The sequence below is a fragment of the Triturus cristatus genome, chromosome 9 (assembly GCF_964204655.1).
Source record: "Triturus cristatus chromosome 9, aTriCri1.1, whole genome shotgun sequence".
Lineage (NCBI taxonomy): Eukaryota > Metazoa > Chordata > Amphibia > Caudata > Salamandridae > Triturus > Triturus cristatus.
Genome location: NC_140592.1, coordinates 50,652,502 through 50,671,915, shown reverse-complemented (window position 1 = coordinate 50,671,915; position 19,414 = coordinate 50,652,502). Strand labels below are relative to the sequence as shown.

At 44.5% G+C, this 19,414-nt stretch overlaps 1 protein-coding gene across 1 annotated transcript in view; it reads right to left on the bottom strand.

Moving 5' to 3' along the window:
* LOC146797369 (uncharacterized) overlaps positions 1–19,414 on the bottom strand; it is a 401,286-nt gene that overhangs the window by 258,855 nt on the left and 123,017 nt on the right. Inside the window, exons 32-37 of the mRNA XM_085624372.1 lie at positions 16,419–16,490; positions 15,554–15,613; positions 11,988–12,023; positions 11,310–11,390; positions 445–480; positions 290–334 (exon numbers count right to left, since the gene is read on the bottom strand). Of these exons, the coding sequence (XP_085480498.1) occupies positions 290–334; positions 445–480; positions 11,310–11,390; positions 11,988–12,023; positions 15,554–15,613; positions 16,419–16,490 (330 nt within the window). The remainder of the gene's footprint in view (positions 1–289; positions 335–444; positions 481–11,309; positions 11,391–11,987; positions 12,024–15,553; positions 15,614–16,418; positions 16,491–19,414) is intronic.

Below are 19,414 nucleotides of genomic sequence, written 5' to 3'. Positions count from 1 at the left end.
AGAGTATTGTTGGCAGTGGAATAGGCAAAGTATACAGCCTCTCTCCTGGTGGGACTGAGCAAGAGGGAGTGTGTGGCATTTAGTGTGAGATGCCAGAGAGGAACATGTCACATTAGTTTGTAGTAAATCCGTGAAGTAAAGAAATGCGGATTATGTTTGAGCGACATCAGAAAAGGAGGATAGGAGAAACTGACTTGAGACCATAATGGGGTTGTATGTGGGGCAAAGAGAGGGGTCCAGGGGCCTGAGGGGCCCACATTGGTAGCAGGGTACACTGTATTCTACTCACCCTGGGCCCTCGTTCTCCATTCTTGCCTGGAGTGCCTGCTTCCCCCTACAAGAAAAGACAGAAGCATACATAAACTAAACTAAAACTAAACACCTTAAGAAAGAATCAGAAATGAAACAGGGAGGATACATCCCCACCACTGATGAGACACTCACCGGCGTTCCTTCGTCCCCTTTCTCCCCCCGCTCGCCCTGCAGTGAAGAAGAAATTTGAAAATACATCATAACTCAGAATAACATGTCCTGCCAGTCACATGATCCTGTGGCATGTAGTATACAAACATGTCAACATCCCATTAGGTCATGAACTCGTCTGTTATATTATTTCTACCCTAGTTGACACCAATTTTGAACAATGTACTCTGCAGAAAATTACTAGATTCTATCACACTTTACATAAGACCGTTTACGGTGCTTTACCGCCATCAAATAGGTTTGTGCTAAATTCATGCCACATACATACACGGTAGTAGTCAACTTGCTGCTACAAGGTCTCACTTTGTTATGTAATGCTCTGATTGCCTACCTAGTTGTTTATTTTTCTGTACAGTACTTTACAGTATTACTCTACGCTGTTTGTGACCTTAACCAAACCTCTGTAACGCAATCTACCCTACTGGACTCTACTAAACGTACTGAATTTGGCAGTGCCATCCTCTAGTTTCTTCTGTAAAGTGCTCAGTTGTACTATGCAGACCTCTACAATCCCCTACTCTTCCTTGCTCCGCTTTACTCCATGGCCTACTGTACACTATGCTCTACTACGCTGTACTCTGCCTCTGGGCTTTTCTTCGATTGCGTCCTAATATGCCCACCTTACTGTGCGCTGCCAACCTCAGCTGTATCCTCCCGCCCTTGACTCTTCCTCTGCACTGAATCTGCTTGTAGTATATTCTATGCTCTGTTCTTCCACATTTGACTCTCACTCACTGTCCGTACTCCAGTACACTGCACTCCACAGCCCTTTACTCTTCCAGACTGTGTTCTGTTGTACAGTGCTCTACAACATTGTACAGTAATGAATTACACTCTACTTTACCATACTCTACTGCACCCTCCTCTTCTTCTGTCTAGTCTTCTCTAGCTTGTAGAACATGCCCAGGTCTCTAAGGACTGGGAGGTTACTTGTGGTGCCCCTTGACTTCTTCATAAAGTGAGTCCCTCTGGTCAGGTTTGGGGTTGTTTTTATTCTGAAGCAGGTTTCTGATAAAAAGAGATTCCAAAACCTGATGACATGTCATGGTTAAGTCCAGTTGAGCTCTAGCAACGAAGGGCTGGAGGTGGACGCTTCCTGTGGTCTTGCTAGAGACAGCTTTAGCTGTCAGTTACCGACAATTGTGAGCAATGCTTTAACATATGCGGAGAGTGAGCTTTGGACCTTCCCTTGCTCATGATTTGATGGCTTTCTTCGCTCTCTCTCGCTCAGCTGCCCACTTCTAATTTGATGGTTTTGTGCATATTCTTCTGTTTCTACGGTCCATTAGGCATTTTGCTTTCACCTTCTTAATTGATTGGAGAAGTCTATTTTTTCAGTGCTGACTTCACAGAACGACCTATTTTTTGCAGGTTTCTAGGGCATTTGACGTTTTGCGTCCGCTGGGAGTGCACAGCCTTTCCTCTTTCCCCTCATGTTTTCCCATCTTGTTGTGTCCAATTTCTCCAGCCTCTCCTTCTCTCTCATGTTACACACCTCCAGCCTTGTTTTCCTCAGTAGTCAGCAGCTTCTGCACCTCTGTCTTTAACTTATCATCTCTGCTCCAACTTTCACCCAGTGCACGTGACTAGAGGGCTGAGAGAGGCAGCAGGACATGCCTGGGGCCGTTTTACCAAACCCCTCTGGGCCCGATTCACAGAATTAACTTAAGACCAAATACTAAACTTACTACTTTGTGGTATTCACAGAATGCACTTACTACTTTTGGTATTCACAGACTGCACTTACTACTTTTGGTATTCACAGAATGGATTTACGACTACTAACTTTACGTCCGCACTCGGGCCGGAAATTCCGGCCCAGAGGCGGAGCTTCCGGCCCGGAGGCGGGGCTTCCGGCCCGGAGGCGGGGCTTCCAGCCAGGAGGCGGAGCTTCCGGGCCAGAGGCGGAGCTTCCGGCCCGGAGGTGGAGATTTCGGCCATGGCTAAATCTCCGCCACCGGCCGGAATCCCCGCCTCCGGGCCGGAAGCTCCGCCTCTGGGCCGGAATTTCCGGCCCGAGTGCGGACGTGAAGTTAGTAGTCGTAAATACATTCTGTGAATACCAAAAGTAGAAAGTGCAGTCTGTGAATACCAAAAGTAGTAAGTGCATTCTGTGAATACCACAAAGTAGTAAGTTTAGGATTTAGTCTTAAGTTAATTCTGTGAATCGGGCCCTCTGAGTCTACAGCTGTGTGTGCTGAAACTAGTATGAGTTTGTGCTGACACTAGTATGTGTGTGCTGACACTAGTAGGAGTGTGTATACTGGCACTAGTATGTGTGTGTGCTGGCACTAGTACAAGTGTGTGCTGGCACTAGTATGATAGTATGAGTGTGTGCTGACACTAGTATTAGTGTGTGTGCTGGCACTAGTATGAGTGTGTGCTGACATTAGTATGAGTGTGTGCTGACATTAGTATGAGTGTCTGTGCTGACATTATTATGAGTGTATGTGCTGGCACTAGTATGAGTGTGTGTGCTGGCACTAGTATGAGTGTGTGCTGACACTAGAATGAGTGTAGGCTGACACTAGTATGAGTGTGTGCTGACATTAGTATGAGTGTGTGTGCTGACATTAGTATGAGTGTTTGTGCTGAAACTTGTATGAGTTTGTGCTGAAACTAATATGAGTGTATGCTGGCACTAGTATGAGTTTTTGCTGAAACTAGTATGAGTGTGTGCTGACACTAGTATGAGTGTGTGCTGACACCAGTACGAGCGTGTGCTGACACCAGTACGAGCGTGTGCTGACAGTTGTACGAGTGTGTGCTGGCACTAGTATGAGTGTGTGCTGAGACTAGTATGAATGTGACCTGGCACCAGAATGAGTGTATGCTGGCAATAGTATGTGTGTGCTGACAGTAGTATGAGCATGTGTGCTGGCACTAGTATGAGTGTGTGCTGACACTAGTATGAGTGTGTGTGCTGAAACTTGTATAAGTTTGTGCTGAAACTAATATGAGTGTATACTGGCACTAGTATGAGTGTGTGCTGGCACTAGTATGAGTTGTTGCTGAAACTAGTATGAGTGTGTGCTGACTCTAGTATGAGTGTGTGCTGACACCAGTACGAGTGTGTGCTGGCACAAATATGAGTGTGTGCTGACAGTAGTATGAGTGTGTGCTGGCACTAGTATGAGTGTGTGCTGAGACTAGTATGAATGTGAACTGGGACTAGTATGAGTGTATGCTGGCACTAGTATGTGTGTGCTGACACCAGTACGAGCGTGTGCTGGCACAAGTATGAGTGTGTGCTGACAGTAGTATGAGTGTGTGCTGGCACTAGTATGAGTGTGTGCTGAATCTAGCAAGAATGTGACCTAGCACTGGTATGAGTGTATGCTGGCAATAGTATGTGTGTGCTGACACTAGTATGAGCGTGTGTGCTGGCACTAGTATGAGTGTGTGCTGACATTAGTATGAATGTGTGTGCAGACATTAGTATGAGTGTTTGTGCTGAAGCTAGTTTGAGTTTGTGCTGATACTAGTATGAGTTTGTGCTGACACTAGTATGAGTGTATGATGGCACTAGTATGCATGTGTGCTGACACTAGTATGAGTGTGCGCTGGCCTTCATCTGCAAGTGATGTCTTCATATGATCAGGACGCATGCCTTTGTCTACCCTGCTCTGTGCTCCACAATCACATAGGGCCTGTTTTATTTGTTTTCATATTTTTGCCATTTGAGGGCTTTAATTGTCTAATTAAAAATATAACCCACAGGTTGGAGGCCAGAGGGACCAATCCACTTAGTCCCACATGATGCTCAGCATTTGGCTACAGAGCAGACTTGGCTCATTGCATGAATTTGAGCAGGGAATGCCTTCACACTCGCGAGTGGCTTGGGTAGTTCCATTTTGTCCTTATTCTTTACTGTCAAGTTATGCATGAGCAAAGAAAGTGTGATTTTCAGGTTTGATCTTCTGAAATCACTTCGTTATTTCATTGTTCATTGTTACTATGAAAACGAATCTTGTAGTTCGGCATTTGCAAAACTTGCAGATCCTGGACCTTGCAGTTCTGTTTACTTCACCAGCTTCGCGACTGCAACAGGAATGGTCCACCTGCAGTGCTGGGTGATAGCAGTTAAACAAGCTCGCGACTGCAAGCGGAATGTTCCACCTGCAGTGCTGGGTGATAGCAGTTAAACAAGCTCGCGACTGCAAGCGGAATTTTACACCTGCAGTGCTGGGTGATAGCAGTTAAACAAGCTCGTGACTGCAAGCGGAATGTTCCACCTGCAGTGCTGGGTGATAGCAGTTAAACAAGCTTGCGACTGCAAGCGGAATGTTCCACCTGCAGTGCTGGGTGATAGCAGTTAAACAAGCTCGCTACTGCAAGCGGAATGTTCCAACTGCAGTGCTGGGTGATAGCAGTTCAACAGGCTTGCGACAGCAAACGGAATGTTCCTCTTGCTGTGCTGGGTGATAGCAGTTCAACAGGCTTGCGACTGTAAACGGAATGTTCCACTTGCTGTGCTGGGTGATAGCAGTTCAACAGACTTGCGACTGCAAACGGAATGTTCCACTTGCTTTGCTGGGTGATAGCAGTTCAACAGCTTCGCGACTGCAGGAGGAATGTTCCACCTGCAGTGCTGGGTGACTGTAGTACAACAGCTTTGTGGCTGCAACTGGAATGTTTCATCTGCAGTGCTGGGTGATTGCAGTTCAACAGGCTCGCGACTGCAGCAGGAATGTTACACCTGCAGTGCTGGGTGATTGCAGTTCAACAGGCTCGCGACTGCAGTAGGAATATTACACCTGCAGTGCTGGGTGATTGCAGTTCAACAGGCCTGCGACTGAAGCAGGAATAATACACCTGCAGTGTTGGGTGATAGCAGTTCAACAGGCTCGCGACTGCAGAAGGAATGTTACACCTGCAGTGCTGGGTGATTGCAGTTCAACAGGCTTGCGACTGCAGCAAGAATGTTACACCTGTAGTGCTGGGTGACTGCAGTACAATAGCTTTGTGACTACAACTGGAATGTTCCACCTGCAGTGCTGGGTGATAGCAGTTCAACAGGCTCGCGACTGCTGCAGGAATGTTACACCTGCAGTGCTTGGTGATTGCAGTTCAACAGGCTCGCGACTGCAGCAGGAATGTTACACCTGCAGTGCTGGGTGACTGCAGTACAATAGCTTTGTGACTGCAACTGGAATGTTCCACCTGCAGTGTTGGGTGATAGCAGTTCAACAGGCTTGCGACTGCAGCAGGAATGTTACACCTGCAGTGCTGGGTGACTGCAGTACAATAGCTTTGTGACTACAACTGGAATGTTCCACCTGCAGTGTTGGGTGATAGCAGTTCAACAGGCTCGCGACTGCAGCAGGAATGTTACACCTGCAGTGCTGGGTGATTGCAGTTCAACAGGCTCGTGACTCCAGCAGGAATGTTACACCTGCAGTGCTGGGTGACTGCAGTACAATAGCTTTGTGACTACAACTGGAATGTTCCATCTGCAGTGCTGGGTGATTACAGTTCGCCAGCTTTGCGACTGCTAGCGGAATGTTCCAACTGCATTGCTGGGTGATTGCAGTTCGCCAGCTTAGCGACTGCAGCAGGAATGTTCCACCGGCATTGCTGGATGATTGCAGTTCGCCGGCTTAGCGACTGCAGCAGGAATGTTCCACCTGCATTGCTGGGTGATTGCAGTTCGCCAGCTTAGCGACTGCAGAAGGAATGTTCCACCTGCATTGCTGGATGATTGCAGTTCGCCGGCTTAGCGACTGCAGCAGGAATGTTCCACCGGCATTGCTGGATGATTGCAGTTCGCCGGCTTAGCGACTGCAGCAGGAATATTCCACCTGCATTGCTGGGTGATTGCAGTTCGCCAGCTTAGCGACTGCAGCAGGAATGTTCCACCTGCATTGCTGGGTGATTGCAGTTTGCCAGCTTAGCGACTGCAGCAGGAATGTTCCACCTGCATTGCTGGGTGATTGCAGTTCGCCGGCTTAGCGACAGCAACTGGAATGTTCTACCTGCAGTGCTGGGTGTTTGCAGATCAACAGTTTCGCGAATGCGACAGGAATGTTCCACCTGCAATGCTGGGTGATGGCAGTTCAACAGAATAACCTTAACGTCCTGCATAATAAGTCTTACTAGTGCACAAGTCAATGGGCCACTCAATATATCGACCCAGACGTACAGATAGTGGGGACCCTGACGTGATTAATGCTAATCAGCTGCAGATTAAACAGACTAGAGCAGAGACATTGAACGCACTGCACTGGTGCATTATAATGTGTCAATGTGCTCAGGGCCTGCAATTGTGCTAAAATGGATCAAATGCTCTTTTGAGCTGTTTTATCTGTTTGCGTTGAAGGGAATGGAGCAAAGTGGCTGCTCGTGTCGATATTATATCAAGTGATGCACCAGAGAAAAAAGGGATAACGAAAAAGTTGCAAGATGCAGTCAATATTCACAAGTCTTTTTATATGTGTATTAAAGTTTATAGCAAATAAACACTGAACCCAAAATAACAAAGCAAACTGATTATAAGAAAAAGGAAACAGGTTTACCTCAAATTTATTTTCATCTCTCACATTTTAAAAGTTTCAAAAATATATTTGTTTAATTTCTTAAATCAGAGCAAATTCGGTATTTTGCCCTGGTGCAAAATTCTTAGGGGCTTATTTACAAGCCTCTTGCGCCACCGGTGCGTCACTTTTCCCCATGTTAAAACTCACTCGCCGGAGGCACAAGGGGTTTGTAAATAAGCCCTTTAGTGTACTATGGACTGCGATAACTCCTGTTTGCTCAAATCGCTTGGACGCCATTGGCGACGAGGCTACCATCTGCTCAGTTGTTCACGTCCTGTGGAAGAGCTGAGCGCGTGGCAGACATCCAATGAAAGCGCTTCTTGCCCCCTAATAGTGCGCTTAAGGAAAAGAAAACAGACCTGACATGCAAGTCTTGTGAAATACAGACACTACCACGAGGAGAGGCCATAGCCGCCCCATCTCCCTGAGGGAGGCATTACATGGCTCTCCTGTATCACAGGCCTTGTATCTCATTTCAGCTGCATGGACATCCAGCTGTAAAAGTGTTTAAGGCCTTTAACACAAATGGATCCTTCAGTACCATAGGCAAGCCTCCTACAAAGCAGACTGTCACAGTGATACATCACAGGTCTTAAAAATTTAATCTGGCCACAGGGAGACATGACCATTCATTCACGCAACAATTGCTGACATATGCACTTTTTAGGTCTCGACCATACAGCACTTGCGAGACGTTGTCTTTCCTATGCGAAATCTATTGGCTGTGTCTTTGTTTTTTTGGCCATGTTGTACAGCATTGCGGCTTCTGTGCAGCGTGGCCAAAAGTAAAGAATATAAAAAAAAAAAAAAGAAGCAAGCATCATGAGGCAGTTAGCACTGGGCGTCATAGCAATTATTTGTCTTTTTTTCACTTTCGACCATGCTGCCAAGCACCTGTGATACTGTACACATGGGTAAAAAATTTGACAATGTCAATCAATCTTGCAACGATCTCAGCATTTTGATGATCGCTGGCTGTGATACTTCTAGGCAGTCGGATAGATCAGTGGGTTGAGTGCCTGCCACAGGCATATGTGTAACATGCAAGTCACAAGTATGAATTGCACTAAGGTAGACAGTACCTTCTGTTCTTGAGAGGCAAACAAAATAAGTATCATGATTTTGCTAGATTATTTTGGCAGCACTCACTAAAGGGAATTGACACATTTCATATTGTGTTTTGCTGTCTATCAAATGGTAAATGTAATTTGGGTTGCCTTGTTCATGTATTCCCATGGTTACACAAAGGAGTAATGGCGCATCAGCTGTGGGCACTTGGGTGCTGCATTTTCCTGGGAAACAATTATCTTCTCGTCATGCAATGCTAAAACCCTTTGACATTGACAAAGCCAATAGTTCTCGCACTGGCGAGACTGATTGGCTTTGCCAATGCTTGTTTATTCCTGCACCTCCCCCAACCACTGCTTGTTGTTTATTCCTGCATCCATAAGATGTGATTAATGGAAAATCCCCTGATTTCTAGATAAGAGCTAAATCCAGTGTAAGATGCAGAGGATCACAAGGTGAAGTGAATCCCTTTACCACACACCTCTCAATCAAACGTTTACAGAGCGGTGCAGCTCACCCATGTGGGTATCGAGGCGCTGGAGCTGTTTTCTGCCGCAAGGTGGGTTGTTCATTTGAACATCCAGGTCTTGAGTTCTCTCCTGAATTGTTGGAACCACAGTGCGGTCCTAACTTGCAGGGGAAGGTTGTTCCATGACTTGGCTGCCAGTGGCGCAAAGGAGCTTCCTCTGCTTTTAGTTTGGCAGATCCATGGAGTGTCTGCAAGGAAGAGGGAAGCAGATCGAAGGTGTCTGGTCAATTGGTGGCAAGGTGAGGCTTTTGTTGATGTATGCTGGACCCTCGTTGTGCAGGGTCTTGTAGGCGTGGGTCAGCTTCTTGAATTGGCATCTCCTCTGGATCGGGAACTAGTGTAGTTTCTTGAGGTGGGGGTGAGGTGGGTTTGTGTGGGAAGGTCAAGGATGAGTCTTGTCGCTGAGTTTTGTATCATCTGGAGTCTCTTCAGGAGGCATGCAGTAATTCCTACGTGGAGTGTTTCCGCAATGCAGTCTACTGGTGATGACGGCCTGCGTGATAGTCCTTCTGGTGTTGACTGGGAGCCACCGGAAGATCTTGCGGAGCATGTGAAGGGCGTGGCAGCAGGCAGCTGAGAACGCATTGACTTGTTTCTCTTGTTTCTACTATCTACGATGATCCATAGGTTGTAGGCCTGGTCTGTTGGGGTGGGGGGTGAGTCTAGTTCCGTGGGCCACCATGCCTCGTTCCATGGTGAGATGATGTTCCCAAAGATGAGGACTTCCATCTTGTCCATGTTGAGTTCAAGGCAGTTGTCATTCATCCAGTCACTGACATTCCTCATGCATCTGTCGAAGTTGGCACTGGAGGTTGATGCGTCTTCGGACAGTGAGAGGATGAGCTGGGAGTCATCAGAGTAGGAGATGATGTTGAGTCCATGCGATCTGACGGTGTCAGCTGCGGGGGCCATGTAGGTGTTGAAGAGAGTGGGGCTGAAATACGATCCTTGTAGCACGCCGCAGATGATCTTCTTGGGCTTCAAGGTGAAAATGGGAAGACGGAATCTTTGTGTTCTGCAGGTGAGGTAGGATGTGATCCATTTCAGGGCATCTCCTTAGATCCTGATGTGATGGAGTTTGTTGATCAGGATTTGATGGCAAACAGGAGGATGAGGGATTCTGTTTCCCCGGAGTCCAGGAGGTCCCTGATGTTATCAGTGGCTACGATCAGTGCCGTCTCAGTGCTGTGGTTGGCTCAAAATCCGGATTGGGTGAGTTCCAGGAGAGTGTGGCATTCCAGGTGTTGTATGAGTTGCTGAATGAACTCTTTCTTGAGGACCTTTGTGGATATAGGAGAAGAGAGCTGGACTGGTAGTTCCTTAGTTCGGCTGGGATGTTTTTTTCAGGAGGGGTTTCACTTCAGTGTGTTTCCTGTTCTCAGGGAAGGAGGCCGAGTTGATTGAGGTTTTTCAGGACTTTACTGAGCTCATCACCGATTCTCTTGTTTCCGAGATTGAAGATGTGGTGGGGGCAGTGGTCCGTGGGTCCTCCCAAGTGCACGCAGTGCATGATGGTGATACTGTCTTGCTTGGTGAGGAGGTCTCAGTGGGTGAGCATGTGATGGGGCTAGTGTTTGTGGGACTGAGCTGGTTTATGCTGGTGAAGGCAGAGGGCTGTCATTCGAAGTTTTTGTCGATGGCCATGATCTTGTCATGGAAGAAGTCAGCAAGGTTGTTGCACAGTTACTGGGAGAGCGAAATTTCATTCTCGGTGGCGGCAGGATTGGAGAAAGTCTTCACGGTGGTGTAGAGTTCCTTGCTGTGGTTTGTCCTGGCTTTGATGCGGTCTACTAGGGCATTCCTCTTAGTTTCTTTCAGGAGGCTGTGGTACTGGTTCTGGTACCTCTCCATCAGTTGATATGTTTCTGCTGTTACAGCCTGGGTAGTGAGTGACAATGGACTCAGTCTCCGATGCTTATATCATACAGGATCTTTTTAGAATATGATCAATACTGGACAGCTAAAAATGTATAGATGAGTAACTGTACATGATATACATGAGCAGCAGGAATGATTTACGCAGAGGGGATATGAGGGGCATCTGAAAGACAAGAGTGTAGCTCGAGTTGTGTATTATGTCACTCAGAACCATGAGGTGAGAACCATCCTCTTCATTCACACCTTTCCATCAATAATTTTAAGTTATATATTAATCCTGTACCCTATCATTAACAGGCTTTAAGAATTTTGGAACCGTATTGATGTATTTTCTATGTAATATTTGTAAATATACAAATAGTAGATTGCTTGTGAGTAGGGTAAGGTATGTTCATTTGGAATGACAAGCAGAGGTCTTAAAAGTGTGTAACTTTTTTTAGTCATTTATCACTTAAGAACGGCATTTATTTGTGTTTTCTTTTTGGTTCTTTTCTTCTAAGCAGATTGCCTGAATAACAAGATTTTGAAAAGCCTTTTAACAAGAGGGTACAACATCTATTTTGGTTTTTCTGTTTAACTTTATAGCCTTGTATGTTTGCTATAATTATTGTGATGAAGTTGTGTTGTGCTTTAACTTCACATTGAATTAAATGTATACATTAAATCAAAATCACTTATTGTATGATCCCAACAAGCTATGAATAATGCAAAATTGCAGTTTCCCTAAACTCATTAATGAGTGTAGAAGTCTCAGGTCCTTGATCAGTCTCCTGTAGCACAAAGATCAATGGAAGCTTCATCAATAGACACATTACCTCCTTTCCACGTAGCCCAATCTGTCCAGGTGCGCCTGCTTTACCCGGTTCTCCTTTCTCTCCTGGGTCCCCTTGGTCTCCCTGAGAGTGAAAACATAAGCAAACAAGACTTGTTGGAATCAGCAAATCTCATTATCTTTTCTGTTTTATTTCTGCTATGTTGGCTGAATGGGGCACCAATGTGTTGTACAACACAACAAAAGCAATATGGGGTAAATGGAGAACACTAAGATAAGAGAAAGGCAATAAAGGGAAGCACAAACAAAATAGTCCTGCACTGGGCTCAAAAGCACAATGCACTCAGTGCACCGGTGGCATTGGGGGCAAAGTGTCCTGACCACCCAAGGTTGAGTAGGACATCTTCAGCTGTATGATGTGGGCATCTACTGAAGAGCACTGAAGGTTGTGATCAGCAGAATAAAGGGTTCATAGGTTTGGCACTTAGAATTCAGTTCTTCTTAGTCCAATGTACCTAACATACATTCAATCCATAACATCACAGTTAGACAGAGGAGAATGGAAAATATATATAGCACAACAATGGCCAAGCATCCTTACAAGACAACATGCACCAGGTACATGCTGACCACACGGCAGCACTTTGTATGGTATATTAATATATGCTCATTCTTCCTGCAAAGAAATAAACATGTTCAAATAGTTCATGAAAAGTCATACCTTTGGTCCACTTTTGCCACTCAGTCCTGCAACCCCCTAGTGGAAGGAAGAAAGAAGAATGTATTTTTTAGCACTATGTGTTCAAATTCTCTCTCAGTTCTCTCAACAGGAGATCTGCCATGAGCTGTAAATAATGGGTTACACAACATTATTAATAGTTAGTTGGTACCTGGTGTAAGAAATTAAGTTATTAGTTGAGAGGGGAGAGAATAAATAATTGTCAGGGGAACCACAAAAGTCAATAAGTAAACCTGAGCTCACCCACTCATAGCTACGGCACAGACCAGACGGGCTTACCTTAGAGGCAATATGTAAAGTATTTATGCAGTACTCCAACAGTAACATGTTTCCTTTGACAAACAGTTTTCCTGTCATTCTTAATTCTACACATTTAAAGCACTTAACAAATACAAACAGAATGTTTAACCATACATCACTTCAACTCAAAATTTCCTTGACCAGACTGCAACAAAAAACCTGGTGTCACAACTACACTCGTAGACGATGTCACCAGACATCTACCTCATTAGATTAACCTACACAGCACAACAAACTATCACACCTTCTCCATCTTTCACAAGCAATGCACACATTCCTACAAGGACAATACACTGCTCCACACACTCACACATAAAGGTGCAGCCCAGCACTGCAAAATGCCCCACACTCAGTTACACTTGCTGAGCAAACCAACATGACAAACGGTAAAGTTAAAGAAAGCACTTCATCTGACCCAGTACCCCTCCTCCTGGAAACTGCACCAGAAAAAATGGGGATGTCTTCAAAAACAATGCTAACATTCTCCAGTAGATACATACTGAAATATTATTGAAACAATAGAACAGTTAAACACTAGAGCAGTTGAGCAATACAACCACCAGACCACATAAACAGAAAAAAGTACTCACCTACAATACAGTAGAGCTACATCAAACATTATGATTTAAACACAAAACTGACCGACTACTTTATAGACAAACCGAATCAAACACACCACAAAACAATCACAAATGTGCTCTGCCTCCTGTACCACACACCTATCAAATGTTCCTGTTTGTACAGAATGGTGACTGGGCACTTATGGCTATCACCCACAACACCATGAGGCACTACACTGCCCTACATTTTCACTCCATGGGGTACTCCTACATGCACCTTCTCAAGACAGGGTACTACACTTCCCTACATGTTCACTCCACAAGGTGCTTCCTCTTGCAGCCTCTGAGAAGAGGGTAATAGTTTCCCAAGTTTAACACACCATTGGGTACTATCTCATAAAAACCTCTATCACTCTTGACAGAGTAAAACTCTTCCCTTCATCCATGGCACTTGGACACGCACAGCTAGCATGTTTATATATAACAGCACACAGCACACAGATGGGTAACTCAACCTCTTCCCCACACTGCTGATAAGGCTATAAAAAAAGAGAGTCAACCTACAGGTCCATAAATTAAAATTCCTAGCCTGTCTTGCAGTACTGAGCATGCAGCCCAACTCAACCATCAATATAAACTGAAATGTACACTGAAACGTAATAACCAACACATACATTACTAATAAGGCGTATTTGGCACATGGCAACATGCAATAACCAACAACCAAACTGTTCCTCAACCTAACAAATATTATTATTAGCATTATTTGCGCACCACCATGAAAGTACTGTAAGACATCTCAAACACAGTGTTGTCAGCTCGCCAGGCACCCTACATAAAGTATAACTCGCCACTCTACGATGCCCAGTGAAAACGTAGAAAAAGCTGTAGGTCTGGAACATTTTGTGGAGATTCGTTCAACGGGGAAAACATTATTAGCAAGCAGAAATTCAAGGAATTCCTATCCTTGCGAATCATAACTATTACTACACAGTGGCTAGCTGTAATATATATGTATATATATTCACTGAAAAAAAATCAAAGACTAAAAGAACGTTATAGTTAGGTGAAAATGTCAGCTAAAACATGCTGTTTTAAGAAAACAAAACCACTGAAATTCCCCAGTTATAGTTATCTCAAGGAACTATAACTTATGCACCCCGAAGTGCACGTTGTTTCATCAATGATGTAATTTCAGATGTTGCAGTGATGTTTTAAGTAAAGTCATAGATCATGTAATGAGTGATGTAATAGGTGGGGTAATTGTTGCAGACTGGTCAAGAGAATTTTGAGTTAAAGTGATGTATGGTTAAACTTTCTGTTTGTGTTACTTTAGGGCACACGTTATAGTACCTTGGGATAACTATATGCTGATGCGGGCAGGGAAACTAGCCGGACCGGAGGAATGGAGTCCCTGGAGCCTTTTAAGGCTCGGGAGGGGGGGCTGCCTGCCCTTTCCACTTTCGGCCCCAGTGGAAGGGGTTCAGGGGGCTTATTTAGGCTCGGGGATGGGGGCAACACATTCACTGTTTTATAGGACTCAGGACTGAGTTCTGAGTTTAAGATGGCTGGTGCCACATTCTGGTTGATGTGGTAGCAGCCAATAGGATCTCAGCTTGAGATTCGTCAGGCCCACGTTGATATATACAAAGATTTTGAGCATCAATTGTTCAAAAACTACTGCACAGACTTAAACAAAATAAAAAAAAACACTCTTTCTGGATGGAGATCTAGCTTTCTGCCAAATTTGGTGTAAATCCGTGAAGCGGTTTGGGCAGTAGCTGTGTCTAAAGTTCCTATGGAAAAATGAATAGGTAAAAACATTTTGGAACGCCCCTTTTTCTCACCACCAGCTTGCGGGGCCAGACTGGGAACACAAACCAGCCCTGGCAATTCTGCCGGACCGACCCCGGGGTGGGGGGTGCTAGTGAGAAGTAGCACTGCTTCCGCTTTAGCGCTGCTGCTGCATTTGTTACAGGGGGCCGATATAGCAGCACTGTTGCAAAACCGGCCCCAACCCTTCCGGCCTATCTGCAAAACTCCCACTGCCTGCTACAGCCAGTCAGAACCTGCCAGCTTGACAGATCACCCTGAAATATTACCGTAGGAGCTGACGTGATTTTTGTTTTTGCTGACAGTTTTGTGAAGATTTGTCAAACAGTGCCAAACATTTAAGAAACCCCAAAAATAGATTACCTATAGACATGATCCTAACTATAACTACCCAATGGTGACAGCCAATGGTATATCTGCATATAATATAAATGATAGGAGCTTTCATTTCAGCAAGCCCTCTTCTTCTGTTGGTCTTGTAATTGGAAAACTTCAGTATGAGTCACAGAATTTTGCTCTTTCACAAGGAGTGGATCCACAAACAAAGTAGTACCATTAAGTGCAGGGACTACTATGGGAAAGTTTGCTTTTTTGAAATGAGTCAATGTTGTTTTATTTTTTTAAGATTTATGAGGGCCCAGAACTTCCCAAAAATAAAATGTTGCAAAAACCATGACAAAACAAAACAAGCATTGACAAAGCTGAAAGGTTGGTGGTCAATGCCAGACCTGTTGACTTTGCCAATGCTTGTTAAATCTTGAGATGGTAAGTGCAGGGGTGCCATTAAATGTGTACATGAGATGGTGCCTACTTGAATAATCTGCTCATAAACTTGTGAACTCTCCTATTACTCACCCTTTCTCCGGGCTCGCCTTTGGCTCCTGGTTGTCCAGCGGTGCCGTAACCTGGGGACCCCTGTGATGGAAAGCGAAAGCACACTTAATTACAAAAAGGTAAGAAAATAATGAAACCTGCAGACAAACCTGATTGCAGAATTCAACATTTACACCTACTTTATCACAGGACTGAGGGGCTTATGTAGAACATTTGTAACGAAAGGGGCGAACAAGCTCTGTCCCACCTCCTTTCCAAACTTTCCCAAGGACTTACCTTGTGGGATTTCCTCAGATATTCCTGTAGGCCAGTCACCCCTGACCCGGAATCCACATCAACAGCAAGCTTCTGGGGTAGCACCAGATATTGCCGCTTTCATTCGGGGAGTGGTGTTTATTTCTTATTTTGTGATTTTGCCTGTCTTGTTACACTCGAGTACTGAACAATGCCCCTGACATGTTGGCGTACAGCCCAGCATTTCTTATTTACCCCTAAATGTTTGCGCATGGTCCAGTAGTACACAGCGATGGCGTTTGCTTGTGGAGTCCTATCACAGAGCAGAGAGTAGCAGTAGAACGTGGACCCTGGAGTCTACTATGACATCACTACAGAGCTCAGCCAATGTCATTGCACACTGGTGTGACATCACAGCTGCGCTCAAATGGCTCCCACTGCTGATGGACATACAGAATCCCAGCCTGTCTAAGACAAAATGGTGGCCTTCAAAGGCTGAAGTGGCAAAAAGTACATAAGCAACATAAAACTGTAGATGGGTCAACATAAACAGCCATCACACGTTCTTTAATGCTCCCTATTAAGGGTAATTTCTGATCTACAATCCTCAATATATTTTCCAAAGCAAAAACGATATTTGTTCGGTACTCACTCGATCTCCCTTTTCTCCCGGTTCTCCTCTGTCAGCCTTGGGCCCTTCTGATCCTGGAAGACCCCTGTCACCCTAAAAGAGAAAGGGGAGATTGTCAGGATGTAAAGAAGCTCCTATGAAGATGCCACTTACTGCTCTTAGCTGTCTTCCAGCATTCCATTCTAAGGGTGTTGGAGGGCTGATCATTACACTCAATTTAGCACAACACAGTCCCTGGAAAGTAATTACAGGTCCAAAGAATCAGAACCACCTTCACCACGATCACAACACGTAGAAATAATGGCACCTGAACTTTGGCAAGACAATACTGGCTGTATCTAGGGCCAGATGTACGACCTGTTTTTGCATGCACAAACGGGTTTGCGACCTGTTTGCGCATGCAAAAACCTACAGGGCCATGTACAATTCTTAAATAGTGAGTCGCAATTTATTTGTGACTCACTATTTAGGAATTGCGAGTCATAATTGGGAAAGGGGCGTTCCCTTCTTAATTGCGTCCACAAATCAATGTACGAATGTTTTGTGACTGCAATTGCGGTCGCAAAACACTCGCAAATTACCACCCTCATGCAGTCGCACTTTGGATGAGGTCCCCAGGGGACCCCTTCCCCTTTGCTAATGCATGTGAAAATATTTTTTAAGGGGAGGCAGTGGTCCACATGGGTCCCAGGGACCACTGTCTGCCCTTAAAAATTGAAATGAAAACATTTCATTTTTTATTTTTTTTTTAAAATGCATCCTGTTTTCCTTTAAGGACAATGGGCTGCATTTTTTAATAAAAAATAGCTGCTTTATTTAAAAGCAGTCCCAGACATGGTGGTCTGCTGAACCCAGCAGGTCACCATCCCTAGGAGGGCCAGCCATTCTCAATGGGGTCGCAAAATGCGAGTGCCTCATGAATATTGATGAGCCTCGCATTTTGCGACCCAATTGGGAATCACTAACAGTGTCTCTGACACTGTTGTACATTTGGAATTGCGACTCGTTGTACATCTGGCCCTAGTTCTTTAATCCACAGAAAATGGTTACAATTAAAAAGGCACGCAGACTTTTCATAAAAATAGACCTAAACTTTGAGTTTCCTTGACATGGACTTCACCAGTTCATGATGGGTGAGATTTAAGCTGATAAACTAACTCAATGTCTGCTAACTATCTGATGAGCAATGGCTTCTTGGAAGAATGACCAAGTGACGTGTTGTCTTGTTTCACACCCAAGTTCTACTTAGGTGTGCAAAAAAGCTGTTTGTGCGGGTAAATTCACAGAATCAGAAATGGCAGAATTTATTCCGTGCAGAGTGCATCTGAGAACGTAAACATTCTGCCAGGGTGGTGGAATTTCCATAATTACAAATTCAGGCTTAGGAGTGGGTGTGTGGGCGTTTCGGGTTGGGCCTACAGGCAAAAGTAGGTGAACACCCAGTAACTCATCTTGTGTGGCAATTCATATACTCCTTGCTGGCAAATTCACACAGATGTGCTCCCATCAAGGGCAGGAGTAAGTGCTTGCAGGGCGAAACCTGGAAGAGGCCCCCCCATACTTTAGTGTAGGAGAAGAGCATTCTTACAAGGGAAGCAGTTTTTGTAGAGAACACCAACAGTTCCAAGTGATTATGCACATTTATGTCAATTTTACATATGCAAAATTTTCCATCTGGTGGATTTTCCTCATGAGTAACTTTTACGCCTCCGCCACTAGAAACGTGCGACTCTTCTAGATTTCCGAGGCATTTCAGACTTCTCTGTGAACCTCATGAAAGTCAGAAAATTTCTGCAAGCACAGGAGTAATCTTACGGCTGCAGATTTCCAACGATCCCATCCAGGGCTTCATGAGTCAAGACAACAGTGAGAAATCACCCAGACATGTCTCATCCTTCTGCTGTCTCTTAAGTCAGTGAGCAAACTAGTGAGCGGGTGAGTGAGTGAAGAGCTGCGTGTGCTTTTCTTCAGACCCTACTTTTTCTCAGTGATAGGGTTACTACTAATCGTCACACAGGGGATTATTGGCCTACAAAATGCATTGGGCATAATGAACATCAATTGACATGAAGATGCATGGAACATCATAATAGTATATGTTAAAAAGAATGATTGAAAATTCAATTTTGTGTTAAGAAATTCTGTTTTATTTTATAACTGTGTGGAAGATTAAGTTTCATAGAAAATTGATTGCTTCAAAATATAACTGAACTTGAAATATCACTGGTTATCTGTTGATGAATTTATTGTATGGAATGTGAGATTTTGAAATACAATTGTAATAGTTGTGCATGCCTTGTCACAGCCTATTAGCTGGGCATTCAGTAGAAATCTCCTAGTATGGCATATCTTTTGATTTGAGTGACTTTTCCCCAGCCCTTGTGGACTTTCAAAAGCAAAAGCCTGCCATGAAACACCCCAGACTTTCTTATGAGCTCGATGTGACTGCTCAGTTGACTACTCCATCCACAGAAGGTGTTTATGAATGACTCTTTGTCACAGGTTCAAATCCAGTGGGGTAAATGTACTCTTAAATGTCTTGTTAGAGTTGCCTGTTCACAAAATGTGTCCGTCGTCCATTTCGTCTCACGGGGCACAACTGGTCCAGACCATCAAGCGCGAGAGCTCAGTGAGGACTGCTCTGTTGTTGCCTTTCAACTCATGTCCCTTCACCATTATTAATCTAGTAGATAAGTGAAGAGTGACACTCTGGTGCTCACTCACATACTTTCTCATTTACTCGCTCATTTGTTTATTCACTCATTCAAAAACTCACATGTTAATTTCCTTTCTCACTCGCCTATTCACTAGTTCATTCACTCACATATTCAAAGAATCATTCACTCACTTATTCATTTGTTCAATCACATACTCATTCAAATACTCATCCAATCACTCACTCATTCAACCATTCCCTCATTTTAAGACTCATTTTGTCGATCCCTCATTCACTTACTCACCCATTCAAACACTCACTTATAAAAAAGTCTCACTTATAACTTTTCTAATTCACTCAC